Genomic DNA, 21016 nt, shown 5'->3' with positions numbered 1-21016 from the left:
GGAGACTCCTCCCGCACCCTGAACTCCTCATTTCTGGCCCCACCCCAGAGCCCGTACCCCCGCCAGTGCCTTCACCCTCCTGAACCCCAACCCCCAATTTTGTGATGGTCTGCCATACAATTTCCATACCTCAATGTGGCTCTCAGGCCAAAAAATTTGCTCACCCCTGATCTAGAAGCACAGTGGGAGCAACCCAAATGAAAAAAGGATAACCAAACTTTCCCAAATGTCCAAAGGAAAGGTTTGGTTTGAGCTTTGTGTGAAGATTTGGGTCAGTTCTTATTTTATATGCACTGATTCACCTGGATATTTCAGTCACCAGCAGCAGAAATGTTTTTTGTGGGTTTGTGTGTAGATAGTGAAACTGACATTTACCGACAATTACTGATAAAAACCTAGTCCTGCCAAGCCTAATTGTACTGTGCTGAGTAAACTGATGGTGTTCAGTAAGTAGGTAATTATGATAATAATAAATATGCATAGTTTGGCTAAATGAAAGGTCCAGGGGGAAAAGGATAAGGTCTACAAACATCAGAAAGGTGCAAATCCCAAGGAAGAGGAGGGATTTTTTTATGGTGCTCCATAGAGATATAACTAGAAGCCGTGGTAAGAAAGTGATGAAAGGAAATTTAAGGTGATTATTGAGAAGAACTTCCTACCAGTGCAATCTATTAGACTCCTGAATAGTCTCTTAAGGAAATGTTGGAAGCCCCACTGCTTGAATTATTTAAAACTGGATTGGATAAAGCCTGGAAGAATATAGTGCAGGACTCTTAGACTGACTGGAGAGTGGACTAAATGTGACTTAACAGGCCTTTCCCACCTCTAATTGCTACAAATCTGTGAACTTTGCCTTCCCTCAAAAATCTTTCTCCTCTTTGCAAGAGTGTGGAAATAAGGCAGGAAGATTCAAAGCTTCCTTCAAGGAAGCAAAGTCCATGAACTAGATGCAAAGAACCACCCCAATCATTATCAAGAAACAGTGTGTCAGAAACAGGGTTGGGAGGGCCAGGAGGCTGATGTTTCTTTTTCCTCCTTTACCCTTTTCAATGATGTGTTTTCTAGGATATGATCAAAATCCTGGTATCTGTAATGTAGGCAAATATTTGCAGCCCTGAACATTTCCACCAGACACAATGGATCCCCTTTCGTGCTGCTTGTTTACACATTGATGCCTCCCCGCCATTGTACTCTACTCTTACCCAGCAAAAAAGGGGAGGGGAGTGGAGAAGGACAATACCTACCACACAGGAGAATGTGAAGAAGGGGAGTTCTGAAGCTTGATCCACTGACATTTGGAAAGGATTCTGAAATCTACTACAGAAGTTCTATGTATTCTCAATATTACAAAAAAATAGAAGAGGCTTAAAATGCCACCCAATTTGCAGGAGATACCCTGTTATGTAGGGTCAATGCCACTGAGTAACACTGAGTTCCCAGGGCAGGGAAAAACCCTCCTTCTGTGCAGGACAGGTTGGATTTTAAGAGTCTGGAACTAAAACACTTTATAATTTAATATGCTGTAATATATCAGCTAGTTAATTCCCACATGCACCATGTATGGTAAACCAGGATTTTTATCTCCATTTTACAAATGGGGTAACTGAGGCACAAAGTGGTAAAATAACTTGCCCAAAGCGGGACAGAGAGTCATTTGCAAAGCTGACACAAACTCAGAAGTTCCAGTCCTGTTTTTAGCCCCCTCATTTCTGGTAGAACCCCTTCCTGCAATCCTTCTACTTTCGGCCTAAATCATATGGTTTCCTTTGCATGACTGTATTCTCTGCTGCCTTTCTTATGAGGAGAGGGAATGCTGATGTGTCTGATCTGCTTCAATCACTGCAAGTCAGATGTGTCAACCTGGGATTACAGCTGGCACTGTTCTGGCTGCAGGCAGTAAGATCTAGAAAGCACAAAGTTATTGCTCAAGCTGCCAATCCTTTGGTCCAGCTGTTTGTTTTCTGTGTGCACATGTACAAGTCCTGGAGTGTTTTTGTCTGTTTTGATAGTGTTTGCCCATGCCTCACTGTGTCTATATGGAAGTGTGTTTGTGTGTGCACATACCATGTAGTCATGTTTATGTATCTTGTGTGAGAGAGAGAAAGTACATTGTGATAATTCCATTTAACCAGAAAACTAAAAAAGAAGAAGTAACCTGACAGAGAAATGGAGCAATATTAATATCTAGCAGTTCAATGAGCTGTGCTGTCTAGCAGAATTCTCTTCTCTTACAATAATCAATTTAGCCTGTTTCTCCATCTTTCTCCAGCACCACATTATGATCATAGCCACGGAGCTGCAAAAGTCATGAGATGATTGAACCAATAACCTTTCATTTCACACAAGCTGAGTAGAAATCTATCCATCAGAACTGTTCTGATGATATCATACGTGCTTGGGTAACTGGAAGCTCATATAATCACGAACCAATGGACAGAGAGACATGAGATTTCATTATATACGGAGTTTAGGATAGTCAGGGTTGTACTATGCAGTACATGAGCAGCAATAAACTTTCCCTCTAGAATTCTTTGGGAGAGCAACTAATTAGCTGGCTTCTAACTACTGTGCCTGGAGGATAATATGGTGATAATTTTTAGGAAAACACACTGGAAAGACAGAAGGAAACAAAAATGACAGCTCCAGTCCCCCAGTGCAATGAAGCTGCTTCATGCCACAGCATCAATGGATTATAGCCCTAAAGGCAGCATATCTGAGCAAGGGAGGAATGCCCCACTGCAGGGGAATCCTCCAGTAGTGTAGAGCCCGTACCATGTCTCTTATGTAATGCCCTACCTGTTGTTGGCAAGAGGGGGAGGGGAGACCGTAGCCAACTGAAAAGAAGGGTATCTTTATGTTGTCTAGTTCTCTGGCTGTCATATTTGGCATCTTAGGGCCTTTGGTAGCCAGCATAATTTAAACAATTAGCATGGAACAGAGCAGGCTCAGGACTGGGGAAATGCAAATGTCTCCATCTCCTGAGTTGCGTTCTGTGCTCCACAGCCAAGGTTCTGGAGCAAATGCCTTTCCAGAGGCATTTCTTCTAACGTCTGGAGGAAAGTCAATTGCAAAAATACCCCAGACCGAGGGACCATGGTTAAGAAAGGTTTGAGACAATCTGAGGGTACTTAGGAGGAAGCAGAGAAAAGATATACATCCTATTATATAGCCTGTAATCAACAAACTCCCTTTCTTCTTTGGGTCAGGTAACTTGCTTATAATATGGCAGACACTAATGCCCACCAAATTTCAGCTGGAAAGAGGATGGAAGTGTTTCCTTGATTACATCCCATGGGTTATGTAAGGATTGGTGGGACTTGAACCATCCAACATCCCCACACTGACACCCAGCAGCAGCTGTAACCTACCCACTCCCTGTGACCTACAATCCATATAGGCTGAATGCCATGTAAAGTTCCCTCTCGTGTGATCTGACAGTGGTCTTAGTGATCCCTGATTGGTTCCCTGACTCTACATAAGCCTCTGGGGCATACCAGGAACTGTTTAGGAAACAAAGTGGATCCTGTGCCATGACTACCCTGAATTTCTGTTCCTGAATTCCCTGTATCGACCTTGGCTCTGACTTGAATTCTAACTTCCCACTTACCCCTGACACCCCAACATGGACCCCAATACCTGGTGTAGACCCTCAGCCTGATTCTGTATCCAGCTCGGACTCTGGCTTGACCCTCAACTTGATTCTTGACCCTGATAAAGCTCTGACCCCTGGCTTCAGTTCTGGGACCCCCAAGCTCCTGCCACTAGTCCAGCCTATCTTCACCCAGGATCCTGACAGGTTAACAAATATTAACAGGGAAAGTCAAACAACATTTGTTTGCCTTCTGGACACAATGGATAATTACTCTATGGAATACTGCCACAAGATATTATTGAGGCTAAATGTTTAGCAGGATTAGAAAACTATGAGGATAGAAGAATATTCACAATTCCAATAGATAGGGTACACATGTAAATGGTATATCAAGCTTCATGCTTCAGGACATAAGCCAATCTCTAACTACCTGGGAATAAAAAGAAACTTCCCCCATGAGCATGTTAGTGTGCGTTTTTCTATTGTGGTGGATATTGTATCCTTCTCTGAAGCATGTGGCCACTGTCCGAGGTAGGAAGCTGGACTAGATGAATAAGTGGGTAGTCTCCAGGGGGCAGGAAGGAAACTGCCCCACATCGAGCACCTTTGGATAGCAATATCCAGTAAGCCAGGTATGTTATGGTCAATTTTCTTCCATTTTTCTCTGACGCATCTAGCATTGACCACTAGACTGGATAAATTAAACATCCAGTCTGATACAACAGGATACAAGACTCGCTGAACTAAGAGTCTGATGCAATATGGTAAAATCCTATGCTCCTTTGTGTGGTACTGGGAAGCCTGCTGCTCAAGCATGTCTCCGTGCATTTTTTTCCCGTGGCTATTGCAGAAAAAATGCTAAAACCCCTGTCCCTGCCCATCTCCCTCCCAGTGATGGACTCGTTTACAGTTTGTCTGAAATAAAATGCCCCAGGATTTTATAGAAAATTTCAGTGGGAGGGAAATCCATGACGTGATGTCAATTGAAGTGTCACAAACTGCATCTGCACTGAGGGTTCCCCAAGATTAGTTCAGCATTTTAGCATATGGCAGGGAGAATGGGGACCCAAAGCCTGTTAAATTGCAAAATGACACTACCAGCCAGGTGGCCTGCTGGGCAGAGTTGTGCAAGCAGGTCTGTGTGCAAGTGCCTGTGTGCACAGGTCTTAAGGGTTGTAGCTGTGTGCACAGCAGGTTCTTCGGTTGTGTGTGCTTGTGATCACATCTGAAGGAGTCAGTGTGCATCTCAGAGAAATCATGTCTCTGTGTGCGTTTACACACTGGAGTGATTGTCTATGTGAGCGCTCAGTAGTAGCAGGAGGAAGTAAGTATGCTGCTCCCTGCTGGAGTGTGAGAGGACAGCAGGTTTTATATTCCCTTGATAGTACTAGAAGCCAGGCAAGAATTATTTAAAGGGGAAGAGGAGGTGATTTCGGTTTGATATGCACTGAGCTGGGGTCAAACATGGCCAGAAGGAACACAAGCAGCCGTGTGGGGTCTATCGGCAGCCTACTGCTCACCTTGCACTCAGTGTGTGTGTTCAGGACCATTTGTTGCCACCTGCGAGTCTACAGGTCTGATCTGGTTGCAAAAGTGGGGACAATTACAAAAGTGGGGACTGAGCTGAGGAATGCCTATAACTTGACTGTTCCTGCTTGAGTTTCTTTTTATAAGAACCAATAATGCTTTGGGTACACAGTGGGCAGGCTCAAATAGGACCAATATACTGTGCTACAGCTTAACAGCACCTCTCCTAAGCAGCCTTTTGTTGTTCAGAAACTCAGCTTTCTGTTACACTTAGTTCATGTCACATTTTAGCTCACAACTGTAACCATGCAATGAAGGTTGTCTGAAACTGCAAACAACCTGGAACAATAGCTGTGAGATGCACAAGCTTCCCTATTCATCTTGTTAATTCAGATGCCCAAGGATTACATTTTAAATGTCAGGTTCATCTTATGAAGATCTGCACAATCTACCCTGAGAACCAGCCTAGCCTAAGTAATAGGTGGTGCTTTAAAAATCGACTTAGGTAACATGTTGTAAGCTAGGCTTTCACATAACTTTAAAGGTGTTAAACTGTGACTATGCTGGGTGATGTGCATTTCAAATCACATTAGCTAATTCAAACTAAAAATCACTTTTTTCTCCTAGATTCGGTAGATCCACAGCAATAGTGCACATTGACATCTCAAGTGGATGGAGCTCACTCTGTGCACAGAGCTCAGAAGAGTACCTCTACTTTTTTTGCTCCTAATTCAAGAGCTCTCCATGGGATCCTGGTGGGGAATCAGGCCAGTGTATCTGCTGCTGAATGCAATTATACATATACTTCCTCACTTACCCTCTGCCTTCATTTTCAACCCTCCTGCTGCTGTTAAGTAATGCTGAGCTCCATTTCCAACCTGCTTGGCTTAAGTTCCCTCTTGCTTAATGCAAAGCTGACAGAAACACAAACTGACAGAAACACAAGCACTTGATTTACCGCCACTCTCCTGTGTTGACTGGAAGTATTTGGGGAAGGTAAGCACACACACCTCACCACAGCATGCAATCAGATACTGGCTTAGCTTTGGGAGATGAAACCCAGACAGGTAGAAAGCTGTCTGTAAAATTAGCATAATCATTTTTCTCTTTAACTCTTTTTGCCTCCTTCATCTCATCATGTACAAAAGTAAGACAGCCACTATACTGCTTCCATGCAACCATTTGAGAGAAAGAGCACTATGCAAGTTAACCATTGCTCCACATGTCTGTGCAAGAACAAAGCATCAAGTGCACAAGTGAAATGGTGAAAATTTCCAAGTAAAATTTAGTGACAACTTTTTCACAGCTCCAGACTCTATGCCCAGAACAGTGTGTGTGTGTGTGTGTGTGTGTGTGCACGCGTGTCCGCACATGAGTCCTGGAGTGTTTTTGTCTCTTTTGGCAGTGTCTGTCCACATCTATGTAGGTCTCACTGTATCTATACAGCAGCATGTATGTGTGCACATACCTTGTAGTTATGCTTATGTATCTTCCAGCCTTATAAAAACGTTATAAATTTTCTGGCCCTGCAGTGACAAGCTACAATCAACTCTTGATTTCATCAGCTTGTCATGCTTTAATCATCCCTCTTGGCAGATCTTTCAACATATGTTACAGCACTGTCTTCAAACTATGCATCTCCAGAGCTATTTTATTAACCCTGGATTTTTATAAGTTTTAGACTCATTACAAGATGCAATAAATTTGTCAAAGGGATTTTACTTGCTGCCTCCGCTCCATGAAGATAGGAAGCATCTGAAGACTCATTTGAGTCCCACAAAATGAGTGCAATATGAAAAATTAAATGCCACAACCAAGTGTATGAAAACAACATCAGGGATGAAATGCAACTAACAATGCTAATCAAAATTCAGTTCAGGTCACCTCTTTATCCTTAACTTGCCACCCACTAACAGGGGCATTTAGTAAAGAAAATATTAAGACAACAATGGGGTTTGGCCAATACCCTCAAGGTAACTCTCCAACTCTTGCAACAACAACAAAAAAGAAAGAAAAAAAAAAGTGCCACAGCCTCTCTTAATGACCGAGTGGTCAAGACCTCAGTTTTATGTCTAATTAAATGGATGGTATTCTCTAGTAGCACATGCTATGCAGCAGTATTGGGTGCAGTACAAATTTAGATGAAAGACCATCTCTTAATGAATCACGCACACCATTTAGTAGAGTTCCTGAGTTTCCCTTGGGGGTCTCCCATCCAAGTACTGGCTAACCCAATACTACTGAAATTATGAGAGCGAGCGAAATCACAACCTATCAGCTTGTGCCTGCAACATGAAGGCACATGTTAGATGAAGCAGTTTGCCTCAAATGATCCATGGTTAACTGTTGGACCATCTAAATCTATTTTCCCCTTCCCTGGTGGTGAGGATTTCAAAATGCTTTATAATCATGAAGTCCCACAAATTCCCTATTTGACAGATAGGGAAACTGAAGCACCTAAAGGTGAGCTAACTTGCTCAAGGTCACACAGTAAGTGGCACAGCAGGGAGTAGAACACAGGCTATTCCTGACTCAGTTCCCTGCTCTGACTTTTGGGGCCATACTGCCTCACCATATTTAACATAGGGCATTTATAACAAAGAAGCTGGTTGTCATCTTTCAAGATCTCCTGTTGGGGAGATGGGCTGGGGACTAAAATCCAAAACCAGCAGCCATGCCTAGGAACTGTTGCACATACCTCCCTGACACCCTCAGTCCCAAAGGTATCCTTGCAAAGTCTTTTCTTTAGTAACTAAAACAGCTTCTGCATTATCTGATGAAATTCCTCATCATAACAACAAGTTCCTCTATGTTTCGTGTAATTCTTTTACAAATAACCTTGAGTCGTACACATGTCCTCTTACTATCTCAGGAGAGAATCTCACTTCCCCACCCCCTTTTTCCCCCCTACCTCCAAACAAAAATGTGCTTGCTGTCTTCTGGGTGGTTATGTTTAATCTCAGGATTAGACAGAAGCCCATGGTTTGCCTTGAACAGCTTATCAGCTTCCAAGAGACATTTACGGAAAGAGAAAGACTCTGGTTTTGATAGCAGTAATTGTATTTAGCTTGTAAGATACAAGGCTATTTATCTCGTAGCTGGGAAATCACAGAGGGGGAAAAAGAAAATATTGGTGGATAAAAACTAAATAAAACCAAGAAGAGAAGAAAGGAAATAAGCCCCTCAGGGCCCTCAAGTGGAGGGGTGGGGCAAGGAATAGACTTTTAGTTTAATCAAGTTCATGTCACTTGGGAAAGGAGACAGTAGAGATAAGGGTGGAAGGGCAAGGAGTGTGAGTGGACAAGAAATTATCCATTTTAAAGCAAACAAGTGGCAATGGCAATTATAGAGGTGTATGGTCCAATTTTCAAAGGTGCCGAGTACGGATAATTCCCATTGAAAGCAATGGGAGTTACGGATGCTGAGTACCTCTGAAAATCAGACCATTTGTTATTTATTTAATAGACTTATATCTATGACCATCACCAGGCCCCTGTATCAATACAACAGTTAATTATAAAAAAAATAAAAGCCCTACTCACTAAAACCCCTCCCACATCCATATTCAATTTAGTCTCATTTACTAAAAGTCAGACAAAACCTTAGAGAGAGAAGGTGGGCGAGGTAATATCTTTTATTGGAGCAGCTTCTCCTGGTCCTCTTCCTGAAGAAGAACCCTATGTAAGCTTGAAAGCATGTCTCTCTCAAAAATAGAGATTATGGTCCAATAAAAGATAGACTCTTACACACCTTGTCTCTTTAATATCTTGGCACCAACATGGCTATAACCACACTGCAGACAAAAGCTTGACACTCCTATTCCTGTACCCCAAAAGGCCTCAAGCTCACTGCACCCAGGCCCTCATGGGCCTACTCCAGCAAACAGGTTGCAGAAGTATGTGATGGCCTTTGAGAATACCCTGCAGTTAGATGTAGATAGTTAAATCCCAGGAACCAACTGCAAGAATGGCCCAGCAGATCATAACTCCTGTTGTGGCTCAGAAGAAGAGAGATGATCCTGTCCCATGAGTGGAGTTAAAACCTGGCAGAAAATGGTGTGTGAATGCACCCTTCATTTAAGATAGCTGTTAAGGGGCCACGCCAAAAACGATGCTTAAGAGAGCCTGCCAGAAACTAGCACTATGTGGGCAATTAGTTCCACTGGGTATTCTGACCAGGGGCTGTGTATCTGAGAGCACACAGAAATCCAGGGAAAGCCAAAAAGCCAAGCAAATGCCTGGAAGCACGGTGTGACCCTGGAAAAAGCTAGAGAGAGAGAGCTTTTGGGCCTGGTGTTGGCTAAAGACACTTGAGGTTGTAAGCTAAGAATCTGCTTCTTTGTTCTTCACTACTCCTGCATTTGAAGAAGCAAGATTTTGTACGTTCTTTGTAAAGAAGCAAGATTGTAAATACCAGATCCATCATTTTCTACTTCTAACTAGAACATCCCCAGGGCCCTGAACTTGGACTAGCCTCTGGGGTCAAAAAGGGGCAACACAACAGTAGAAAGAAACAAAAGAAACATGGGCATAGTTTAAATTTCATGTGTGAGCAAGAGGGGAATGGAAAGAGGCAGAATCTCAGCCTGCCATCAACACCTGCACTTCATTCGGCCAACTCCAACTCAGAAATGTTGTGACACCAGAAGATAAAGATTGGCAGTAGAACACTGGCCCAGCAGAGCCACTATACCAGGAATCCCTCCTCTCCCCCAACCCCCTGGAGCACTCTGGGGAGAAGTTTGGATTCCAATTTGCCAAACTTTGTGGTAAACCATGTGTGTGTGTGTGTGTTGACGGGAGGAGCACTGAGAGGACAAAAGTTATTTCTATTACCTGGAGCCACTGGCATTAAAAGTTAATGCCACTTAAGAGAATGAGTGGACTCCTGATGGGAGGCTGGTGGAGGTCACTCACAAAGGTGATAGGAGGAGTAAGTGGAACAATTTTTTTCTCTCTACTTATCTGGAGAAACTAGCTCATGAGGATCTAGTTGTTCAATATTGAATTGATTCTCAGTTTTAAAATATTAAATGTCTATAAAAAGCCAGGATAATGTTCCCCTATTAAGTGAGTGACTCTTTAAATGAAAGTCTCTTCTTGTCTTTCATCTCACTTACCCCCACTATCCCTCTTTGAAACATGACTTCAATCAGACTTTATTTTGGTGTTATTGACGTGTTCTTTCTTTGCAGCTCCTTTCTGCCTAGTTTTTCTCTTCCTGCTGTACTGAAGGAAATGCAGGCACTGCATGGATGAATGAACAGAGAGACGAGGCTTGTTTTAATGTACACTCCAGATCTGGCAAGACCCCAAATCTCTCTTTGCAAGCAAAGGTAGCGAGAGAGAAAGAAAACCTTCTGGCTAGGATTTAATGAAAACCCACGGCCTGAGGTATCTATCCCAGTTCCATGTCAAGATAGGTGATTTGTTTTTAACCCTTTTGAGAATTGCTAGCTTCTTCTGGGATTCATAATTTGTCTTTTTTTCTCCTATTGTAAAGTGCCTCAAATACGATGGGTTTTACAATAATCTGAAATAAAAGTATATCAGAGGCTTCTCTTACCTTCACTGGCTCTTGTATTTTACCCAATAGGGACACTGTTCTTGATCCAGAATGACACTCATTAAACCACAAAAATAGCTGAATTTAGATTTAGAGAAAGCTCTCAGCAACTACAAAACCAGTCATCATTGACACACATCTATCACAGAGATGCTGCACCAAACATTGCTTGCACCCCAGAGAACAGTAGGGATGTAAGTCCCTTCTGAAGAACAGAGAGTAGTGTAAATTTGCCATTCAGAGGGATACCCAAGGCTGAAGAATAGACACACTGGCCTATTAATGCATTAATCTTCATGACCCAGGCATCACACAGCTGACTAGAAATGCTCTGTCTGAAGACACGCAAATCTGATACAGCCCATCTCCCTGTTGTGGGCTTGGGGGAGATGACAAAGGGAAAACAAATTCAAATATTGAATATTATCATTGAGCCAGTGGTTTTGGCTAAAGGGTGCCAGGACAGGTGGATGAAAGTGAGCAACTCCAGTGCATTCATGCTGATATTTGTTATTCCTCATTTCTCAGGAATATTGGCTCAAACCTGAATGCTACATCACTGCCCCGGGCCTTATTGTCCAGTAAATGAGACACTAATAGGGTTGGAATGTCAAAGCCAGGCACGAACACTAAGAGACTCTCTAATGATTAGGATTATTTCAGGTTCTCCAGGCTAAGACAACCTTAGGCTCAAATGAATTCCTTCCTTTCAAATTTACCTCTACCCCTTCTTCCTTCCCAAAATGAGCAATCCCCATGTTGCAGGTGATTTGGCTGTAATTGGATGCTATATAAAGATATTTTGTCAGTGCCTGAATTGTTATTTTGTTGCTTTTTCTATTTTCTTGTCTTATTATATGAAGTTGCAAAGATAATAGCTTTGGAGTCTTTTGAACCTATTTGGCTATTTTCATTTAATTCCTTCTTGATTGATGGCTGTGTTTAAAGAAGAGTAAATACTTCTCTCTTTGCTCATTGAGTAACCATTGGTCTACACTTACACCATTCAAATAAATTATGAATCTCACGTATAATCCCACAAAAGGCAATGAAATTCAGAGAGGAAAACTGAAATAATATTTTAATTTACCCGCTTGTGGCAAAGATGGCAACACATATGGCAACACGCAAGATGGCCAAGTTTGCAATCCTTTAGTCACAATCAGCAAGTTACAGATAGAAGTAACTGTAATCATCAAAGATAAAATAGCACGTATAGATCACAGCATCACAGAAATGTAGGGCTGGACGGGACATCAGAAGACCATCTAGTCCATCCCTCTACATGGAAGCAGGATGAAATAAATATAGACCATCCCTGACAGGTGTTTATCCAACCTGTTCTTAAAAATTACCAATGATGGCAATTCCACAACCTCTGTTGGAAGCCTATTCCAGTACTTTGCTGTCCCTATACTTAGAGAGTTTTTCCTAATATCTAACTTAAATCTCCTTTGCTGCAGATTAAGCCCATTACTTTTTGTCCTACCTTCAGTGGACATGGAGAACAATTGATCACTGTCCTCTTTATAACAGTCCTTAACATATTTGAAGACTGTTATCAGGTCCCCGCTTCAATCTTCTTTTCTCAAGATTAAACATCCCCAGTTTTAACTTTTCCTCATAGGTCAGGTGTTCTAAACCTTTTATCATTTTTGTTACTCTCATCTAGATTGTCTCTAATTTGTCCACATTTTCTTAAACTGTGGTGCCCAAAACCAGATACGACACTCCAGCTGAGGCCTCACCAGTGCTGACTAGAGCAGGACTATTACCTTCCATGTCTTACATACGACACTATTGTTAATTCACCCCAGAATGACATAACCCTTTTTCACAACTGCATAACACTGTTGGCTCACATTCCATTTCTCATCCACGACAGCCCCCAGATCCTTCTCAGCAGTACCACGGTCTAGCCAGTTAGTCCCCATTTTGTAGTTACACATTTGATTTTTCCTTCCTAAGTGTGGTACTTCGCACTTGTCTTTATGGAATTTATTTTTATTGATTGAAGACCAATTCTCCAATCTGTCATGTTTATTTTGTATTCTAATCCTGTCCGCCAAAGTCCTTGCAACTCCTCCCTGCTTGGTGTCACCCACAAATTTTATAACCATACACTCCCTTCTGTTTGCCAAGTATTTAATGAAAATATTTAATAGTATTGGACTCAGGACTGATTCCTGCAGACCCAACTAGATATTCCCTCCCAGTTTGACAGTAAACCACTGATAACTACTCTTTGAGTATGGTCATTCAACCAGCTGTGCAACCACTTTATAGTAATTTCAACTACTACATTTCCATAATTTGCTTCTTAGAATGTCATGTGAGACTGTTTCAAAAATATTACTAAAATCAAGATATGTCACGTCTGCTGCTTCCCCCTATCCTCTAGGACAGAAGGAAACTAGTTTGGTTTGGGACAAGTTGTTCTTGACAACTCCATGTCGGTTATTACTTATCATTGTTACCCTCTAGGTGCTTACAAATTAATTGTTTAATTATTTGTTCTGGTATCTTTCCGGGCATCAACGTTAGGCTGACTGATCTATAATTCCCCAGATCCTCTTTGTTCTCCTTTTTAAAAAATAAGTACTATGTTTTGCTCTTCTCCAGACCTCCGGGACCTCACCAGTCCTCCATGCATTCTCAAAGATAGTTGCTAATGTTTCAGAGAATGCTTCAGCAACTTCCTTAAATACACTAAGTGACTTTCATCAGTCCTGCTGAGTTGAATACATCTAATGTATTTAAATATCCTTTTACCTGTTCTTGCCCTGTTTGGACTTGCGTTCCTACCCCCTTGTTGTTAACGTTTTGTTAAGTATCTGATCACAATTAATCTTTTTAACAAAGGCTGCAGCAAAACAGGCATTAAACACCTTAGCCTTCTTGATGCTATCTGTTATTAGCTGTTCATTCCCATAAAGTAGTGACACTTTCCTTCATTTTTCTGTTTTTACTAAAATATTTATAGAATCTCTTCTTACAGCCTGTTATGTTCCTTGCTAGGTGTTATTCATTTTATGCCTTAGCCTTTCTGATTTTAGCTCTACATGCTTGCACTATTATTTTGTATTCGTTTTTAGAAATGTGTCCATGTTTCCACTTTTTGTAGGATTCTTTTTTGTTTTTAGGTCATTAAGGAGCTCCTGATGGAGCCATATTGGCCTTTTACTATTCTTCCTATCTCTCTTTGCATCAGGATAGTTTGCTATTGTGCCTTTAATATTGTCTCTTTGAAAAACTGCCAGCTCTCCTGAACTACTTTTTCCCCTTAGATTTTCTTCCCCTGGGACTTTTCCTACCAATTCTCTTAGTTTGTTAAGTTCTGCTTTCTTGATGTCCATTGTTCTTATTCTGCTACTTTCACTCCTGCCTTTCACTTTCACCCCAATTGTCTTGCACCTTCAGATTCACAACCAAGTCCTCCCTGCTGTGAATGTAATGCTTTCCAGATATTAATGAGCATATGTAGGCTGTTTTATTCTGGGCAGTTGTATTTTATTCCTGCATATTACCCCACTCTACTATGAATGGGAGTGAGGCAGCTGGGAGAGAATAGATTCCTTGGCTATTTTTGACATCATATTCCTTTTAGAGAGGGACCAAAATGCTCAGTCCAGGTATGGATCAATATTTGAATTTTCTTCAAGGCGTGTGCTGTTGAGATTTTCAGGTTTTGGTCATATACAACTGTAGACACAGGACCAAGCTATGAAGCTTGGCTCCAAAGCCAAACCTCCTCAAAGTTCTGGTTCAGGCCTGTGTCTATATCCTTTACAAGAAATTCCAATGTGTGCACAGTCTCAGTGTATAGTAATGGCCAGTGAAACATTTTTGGTTTTAAAAGACATTTTAGGGTTATTATTGCTCACTAAACTTATGAAGCTGGTTAACGTCTATTGGGTCTTTTAAAAAAGATTTTATAACCTACAAATACCCAGAAGTTGGTATGTGTGTGAGGGAGAATCGGGAGGTTGGGGGGCCTGGATGGATTAGAAATAAATCCCTCATCCTTGGGATGTGACTTTATATACCCAATATCAGCCCAGGCACATGGCTAATGTAGATTTTGTAAATCCATGAATTTCCTAATGGAAACACAGACTGATCTTTAAATAAGGCAGCAGCAGAGGATGCAGTTATGATATTTCCTAAGCAAGTTTTATTTTCCCTTTTCAAAAACTCAGCAAGTGAGAGAGCTGAGTATTTTGCTTCTTTGCCAGAGGGATTTACTACAGTAACTAATATAAAAAGAAATTCTATTCACAGGGCTGTACAGGCTGTAACTGGCTGCCAACTGGACCAGACGTAGACAACTGGGAAATAATTAATGGAGGCTGTAGGAAGGAAGCACTGGATTTGGGCACTTCCTAGCCATCCCACCCTCCCTAGCCAGTGGATAACTGGGCTGAATCTGATGCACCATAATGGCAAAGGTGCTGGGGAACAGGCCCTTTGAATATATTGCACTAAACATCTATAGCATTTATGTCATGTGGAATACGAAGTAGAAGGCACTAGTGCTGCACCATAGGGAAGCTCACTCAGATACAGAGGCTCCCAGCATGCTTTCTCAGTGAAGAGAAAAAATGAAATCACGCCCTCAGAGTAATTTATTAGTGTCTGGGGGGAACAATTAGGTGCAGTGTACTTTGGGTATCTCTCACGAGTGCCATCATTCGAAGCTAAATGGCTTGTGGGCGACTCCCACACTACTGGCAAATTGCCTAGTGTTTATCAGGAGAATCCTCCCTCTTTCCACCCCCAAGTGGGTTATGTGTAAACCTGGGCGAGAGGCACCAGAGGCTGCCTGGGTTTACTTAACACCGGCAGCTGCTGAATAGACCCCTGATGCCAAATAATAGGTTGACAACAGTGACTGTCTCTGCAATCTCTCTCCGTTTGTTTGCATTCTACAGACTATGTATGTCACTGAGCATCTCCTTGCACTGTCAGTGTCGCTAAGGCTGCATCCTTTTGATTTCAGGGTGACTTTGGCCTTCAACGATGGTGACACACAAATGGAGAAGGATGTGGCTTTTCTTCTCTGCATGCACATTACCCCAGTCTGTCACTGCTGCCCTTCTTTGCTAGGGCCTTGGGTTATGGTTTCAGATAGAATCAATATGAAACTGAATGGTTCCACATGGTTTTTGACGTGAAGTAAACTAAAACATGATGGTTTCAGCTGGATAGTGTGTCAAGTTTTGTTTGTACAAACCCAAAATTCAGAGCAAAATTTCAGGGAATGAAAGCTTATGGGAAGCAAAAAGAAAGATCCACGCAAACTCCTGTGAACCAACTTTGCCACATTCGTTGTCCCTTACATTCATATCTATGCAGACTGCAATGAGGAGATAAGGTAGAGTGCCAAGCCCCCTTCCCACCACACTGCTCCTCACTCTGCTCTTTTTCATTAGAAATCACCACAAGTAACAAATCTAAGTTGTTGTTCAATCAGTTTGTAACTCTTTGTAAGATCAGGATATACCCAGTGGGCTTTTACTGTGCATGATCTATGTGCATATTGCCATGCAGCCTTTGTGCACCACACCTCTCCATACACAGTAGATGTTGGATGAAATACCTCATTTGCCAGCACAGTGAACACAGAACCCCTTTACATTGGATCAGGCTCAACCCAACTCTCTATTTCTGGGGATGTATAAATGTTTGTATACCACCCCAGTGTTTTATGATTTAGTTGTTGTAACCCTTATTTTAAGGTGTGGATGGATGAGAGGGGAACGACAGAGAGAAAGATTTCTTGGTCAAACATATACCTGAAGGGTAGTGTTCATTCACTGGCCAGCTGTCCACCTGAAGAGTGGCATTTCCACCATTCCGAGTAAACCGCACCACATGATATTTGCCATCATTCACTGGGGTGCTCTCCTCTTTGATAGAAATATCCACTGTACCAATATTGAAGACCACACCAATCTTGCCTTGCTCCTATAATGAAAAAAGCAAGAAACAACCACCGATAAGTTACCATCTGGTATGAGAGTTCTCTAGGTCTGTATACATCTAAATAGTTAGACAACAGATGACAGTAGATGGCACTCAAAAACATGTAGCATAGTTCCTGGGTTTTGTAGGACCAATAAAACTTGTGGTTGTGCAATGCATATGTCTTTCTGTGCAGTGCTCTACATCAGCTCTTAATGCTATTCACCTGAGAATCACGACTAATTTCCTCCCTCAGAACTTCTCCATGGACAATTGAGAGCCAAGGACGAAAAACCAAGGAAACGTATTGAATGTTATTTGGGAAACATCCCCGTTAATTAGGTATCATTTGCTCAGCCACCACTAAATTGCAGCCACTATTGGGCTAGAACATAGCAATTGTTTGACACATACAAAAAGTACACAGCAGGTTTATTCCAGGAGGGAGTTTAGCGTAATTCCCCCAATTAAAAATCAGAAGGGGGAATTTTAGGGAGCAAAACTGTAATTATCTAAATTGGAGATACATTACAGTGAGGCTAACACACAACTGAAAAGTGCAATGGGATTTTTAATTACTCTAAGTGGTTAGAGCCTTGATTTTACTTCTCATCCTCAAGACACTACCTCCAATAGAACACCATCTTCTAGTACCACTCCTTGGCATTGCTCAGCACACACCAAGGGAAGAGCAAAGCCTTCTGTATCAGCAACACCATTTCCTGTAGCACGCTGTGTGAGGGTGGTGGTGGGTAGGGTTTTTTTGTTTTGTTTGTTTTTTATGATTCCCATCCATGCAATTCCCTGATTCAACCATTCTTAGCTTATGAACTATGAAGAGATCACAACCCAAAATGTACTGTAGGTTAAGGCTGTACATTTATTTATATCTATTTTAGGTACTTCCGGACTGCCTGTCACTGCAGGACAGAGGTGAGCAAACTATGGCCCGCGGGACCGTCCTACCCAGCCCTTGAGCTCCTGGCCAGGAAGGCTAGCCCCCAGCCCCTCCCCTGCTGTTCTCCCTCCCCCGCAGCCTCTGCTCGCTGAGCTGCCAGTGCTCTGGGTGGCGGGGCTGTGAGCTGCTGCTGCTCTGAGTGGCATGCTAAGGGGGCAGGGAGGTTGGATAAGGAGCAGGGACTCCCAGGGGGCAGTCAGGGGACAGAGAGCAGGGGGCGGTTGGATGGGGCAGAGGGCGGTCAGGGGATGGGGAAGAGCAGTGGGGTTGGATAGGCATGGGAGTCCTGGGGGGTCTGTCAGGGGGCGGGGGTGTGGATAGGGTTTGGGGCAGTCAGGGGACAGGGAGCAGTTGGGGTTGTTTAGGGGGTGGGGTACCGGGGGGTAGTTGGGGGGGGATTCCGGCGAGGGGGCAGACAGGGGACAAGGAGCGGGGAGGGGGGATGGGTTGGGGGTTCTGAGGGGGTCAGTCAGGGGGCGGGACGTGGGAGGGGGCGGATAGAGGGTGAGGGCCAGGCTGTTTGGGGAGGCACCGCCTTCCCTACCCAGTCCTCCATAGTTTTGGAACCCTGATGTGGCCCTCAGACCAAAAAGTTTGCCCACCTCTGCTGTAGGATGTAAATGCTAATCACAGTAGATTGGATTATACATTAATACTTAACTGAGGGAGGCGGCACATGCAGTTTTTGTAGTTTACAGCTGCTATGCTTCAACATTTCCCTTCACCATCTGTTCTACCGGGGGACTGGATGATACTGTGGGTCATAAATATAATATGGAGACTTGCACAGGTTCAAATCGGCCCAGCTTGGCAGTGACCTAAAGTCTGTCCTATGGCAAATGCAGTCCAATTGTGAGGTACCCGCATCACAAAGTGGTCTTCCCGTTGGCTGTTTCAGCAGAGAGACCAAGGTTGGAATGGCCTGTGGCGAGTGAATTTCCCCTCTCCCCAAGCAGGGCTGAGACACATTAAGAGCTGGGGCTTGACACTACTCACTGACTGTTCTAGGTTTGCTCTCTGGACAAAGAAGGATTCAGCTTTCAAGGCTGTCAATCCAATTACCATCACCACATTCATTTAAGAAATTTTCAACAGTTGCAGAATCCCTTCCCCTGATTCTCCACACTTGATATTTCTGAGCCTGGTCTCAGATTCCTCCCATACCCTAAGTTCCCCCATGCTTGACACCTCTCACAGACATTCCCCCCAATTCTCCCCACACCTCCTTCAGACTCTCTCCTGCATACCCTGTACCAGCCCCCTGACACCTAGAGCTGGTTGAGAATTTTTCAACAAAACTTTTTTGCTAAAAGTACCAATTTGTCAAAAATGAAACATACTGGTCCTGACAAAACGTTCTTAGATATTGGATAGGGTTCAGAGCAATTCCCCAGACTAGCCAAAAGCTCAGCAGTTAGGGCGCTCACCAGGGATGAGGGAGAACAGGGTTCAAGTGCCTGCTCTGAATCGGGCAGAACAGGGGCCTTAAATCTAGGTCTCCCGCATCCCAGGTGAGTGCCTTAACCACTGGAATATTGGCTATTTTAGGGAGGGAGAGAGTCTCGTTCTCATGTTTTGCAAAATATTTCACATAGGAACAAAACCAAATTTTGAATCTCGAAATATTTCAGGAAGTGGGATTCTTGTTTTCTAACTAGCCCTGCCCACAGCCCCATTCCCCTTGGTCTTATAGGTCTGACACATTCCTCCTGTTTTCTTCCACTCCTAATATTTTTTTGTTTTACAGCAGTGGGCTGCCAGTTATATAAAAATCCTAAACAATTTCCTTGAAACACAAGCTGGCCATTAAGGAAACTGGACTGAGGTTTGAGTATTAAAATTTAGCATTGTGACTGATAAAATGTCCTGTTATCATCACTTTCTCCCCAAAATGGCAAGCTCTCCTACATATATACCTACTGATCTCAACAGAATGATCTCACAAGCATGCAGACTGGATGCTTATAGATTTACCTCCTGGAAGGATCTCTCTTATCTGTTTTCCCCAAAGCACTGGATGGATGGGCTGCCACTTCTTCACATACACACACCAATCTCGTGTGATGATAATCAGCACAGGATAGTGTGATATGGCAAAGGAGATGCCCATGGAGGATAACTTTAAGAAAAGCTGGACCTTGAGAATGAATGAAGTAGCTGTGTTTAAAGACTTCCTCCCCTTGCTCACCAGTTAAAGCTGGAAACTTTCATTCCATTAAGGAAGACAGAATTATTTCATCTCCAGTCCATTTCAATTCTCGTTGGTGATCACAACAGCCATTTTCTTGACGAATAAGATTATCTGTTTGCTAGCAAATGATTGACCAATGGGTAAGAATCAATACGATGCTGCCAAATCATTTATTTGCCTCTTTCTCTGGTAATTAGCATCCACTTGGAAATAGAGTGGTTACTTGCTCTGAGATAATGAAGTTCAAAGAGCAAGTATTGACCAGATAATCAAACCCCTGGTGATTGGCCCCATCTGACTGATTTTGCAGGGTGCTGCTTATAGAATTCTTATCCTTTTCTGTGCAGGGGAGGAGGGGTCTTACAGTAACATCTTGTATTTCTCCTGTGTTGGACTCAAAGAATCAACCTTCTCTCAGTCTAGAAAGGCTGGTGATAGCTCTCCACACAATCTACTTTGGAAGAGGGGGTTGCTTTAAAATGAACTGAGTTCTCTCTCCCAACATCCAGAAGAAGTACAGTCCTTCTCACAGTATCCTGATGCTTTTGTTTCTTGCCCATGTTGGCACCAGGAGGTCAGAACTATATAATAATGGGCCAATTCAGGAGGCTCCTCCTCAGGTCTATTCAGTCCGTACTCAAAAAATCCCAGTGACTCTTCAACAAGAGTTTTGTTTGAGGGAGCTTTGCCTAGACATTGAGGGCCAGATTTTCTCACCCTTACTCACACAGAGTAGTGCCTTACTGCTCACATAGTTCCACTCATATTTACAGGACTAGTCACAGAGTAAGGTACTATCCACAAGAGCAAGGGTATCAAACCCAGCTTTAATACAGACCTCAAGATCTGGCCGGTTAATAACACTTACATGTACATTGCTCTTTTTTATCCAATGAATTTAAAGCACTTAGCAAAAAAGTGAACGACCATTAGTTTTCCCATATTACAGATGGAAAAAAACCAGAGGCCCTGAGAGATTAAGTGACATATTCAGGCTATGTCTACACTACAAACCATTGGCGGCAACGTGTAGTGTATGAGTAGCTACATGCCGCAGTGAAAAGCAGGCTGGATCCACACTATGGTGTGTAGCTATATGTGTCAGTGAAAGGCTCTGGCAGAGGGGAGCAGCAGGGAAAAGCTCCAGCAGTAGGGAGGTAACGGGACACTGCACTGCTAACAAATAACAGGGTAGATGGGAAGGCATAGTTTGAGGGAG

The 21016-nt window shown here is 42.8% G+C and overlaps 1 protein-coding gene across 16 annotated transcripts in view; it reads right to left on the bottom strand.

Moving 5' to 3' along the window:
* The window catches only part of NRXN3 (neurexin 3), a 1334999-nt gene that overhangs the window by 160767 nt on the left and 1153216 nt on the right, over positions 1–21016 (bottom strand). For all 16 annotated transcript variants that reach the window (XM_077820368.1, XM_077820370.1, XM_077820366.1 and 13 more), the window contains one exon: positions 16480–16651. In XM_077820368.1, the coding sequence (XP_077676494.1) occupies positions 16480–16651 (172 nt within the window). The remainder of the gene's footprint in view (positions 1–16479; positions 16652–21016) is intronic.

The sequence above is a fragment of the Eretmochelys imbricata genome, chromosome 6, assembly GCF_965152235.1.
Source record: "Eretmochelys imbricata isolate rEreImb1 chromosome 6, rEreImb1.hap1, whole genome shotgun sequence".
In the NCBI taxonomy this organism is placed as follows: Eukaryota; Metazoa; Chordata; order Testudines; family Cheloniidae; genus Eretmochelys; species Eretmochelys imbricata.
The sequence above is the reverse complement of the archived record's forward strand: the minus strand, read 5'-3'. Positions and strand labels throughout refer to the sequence as shown.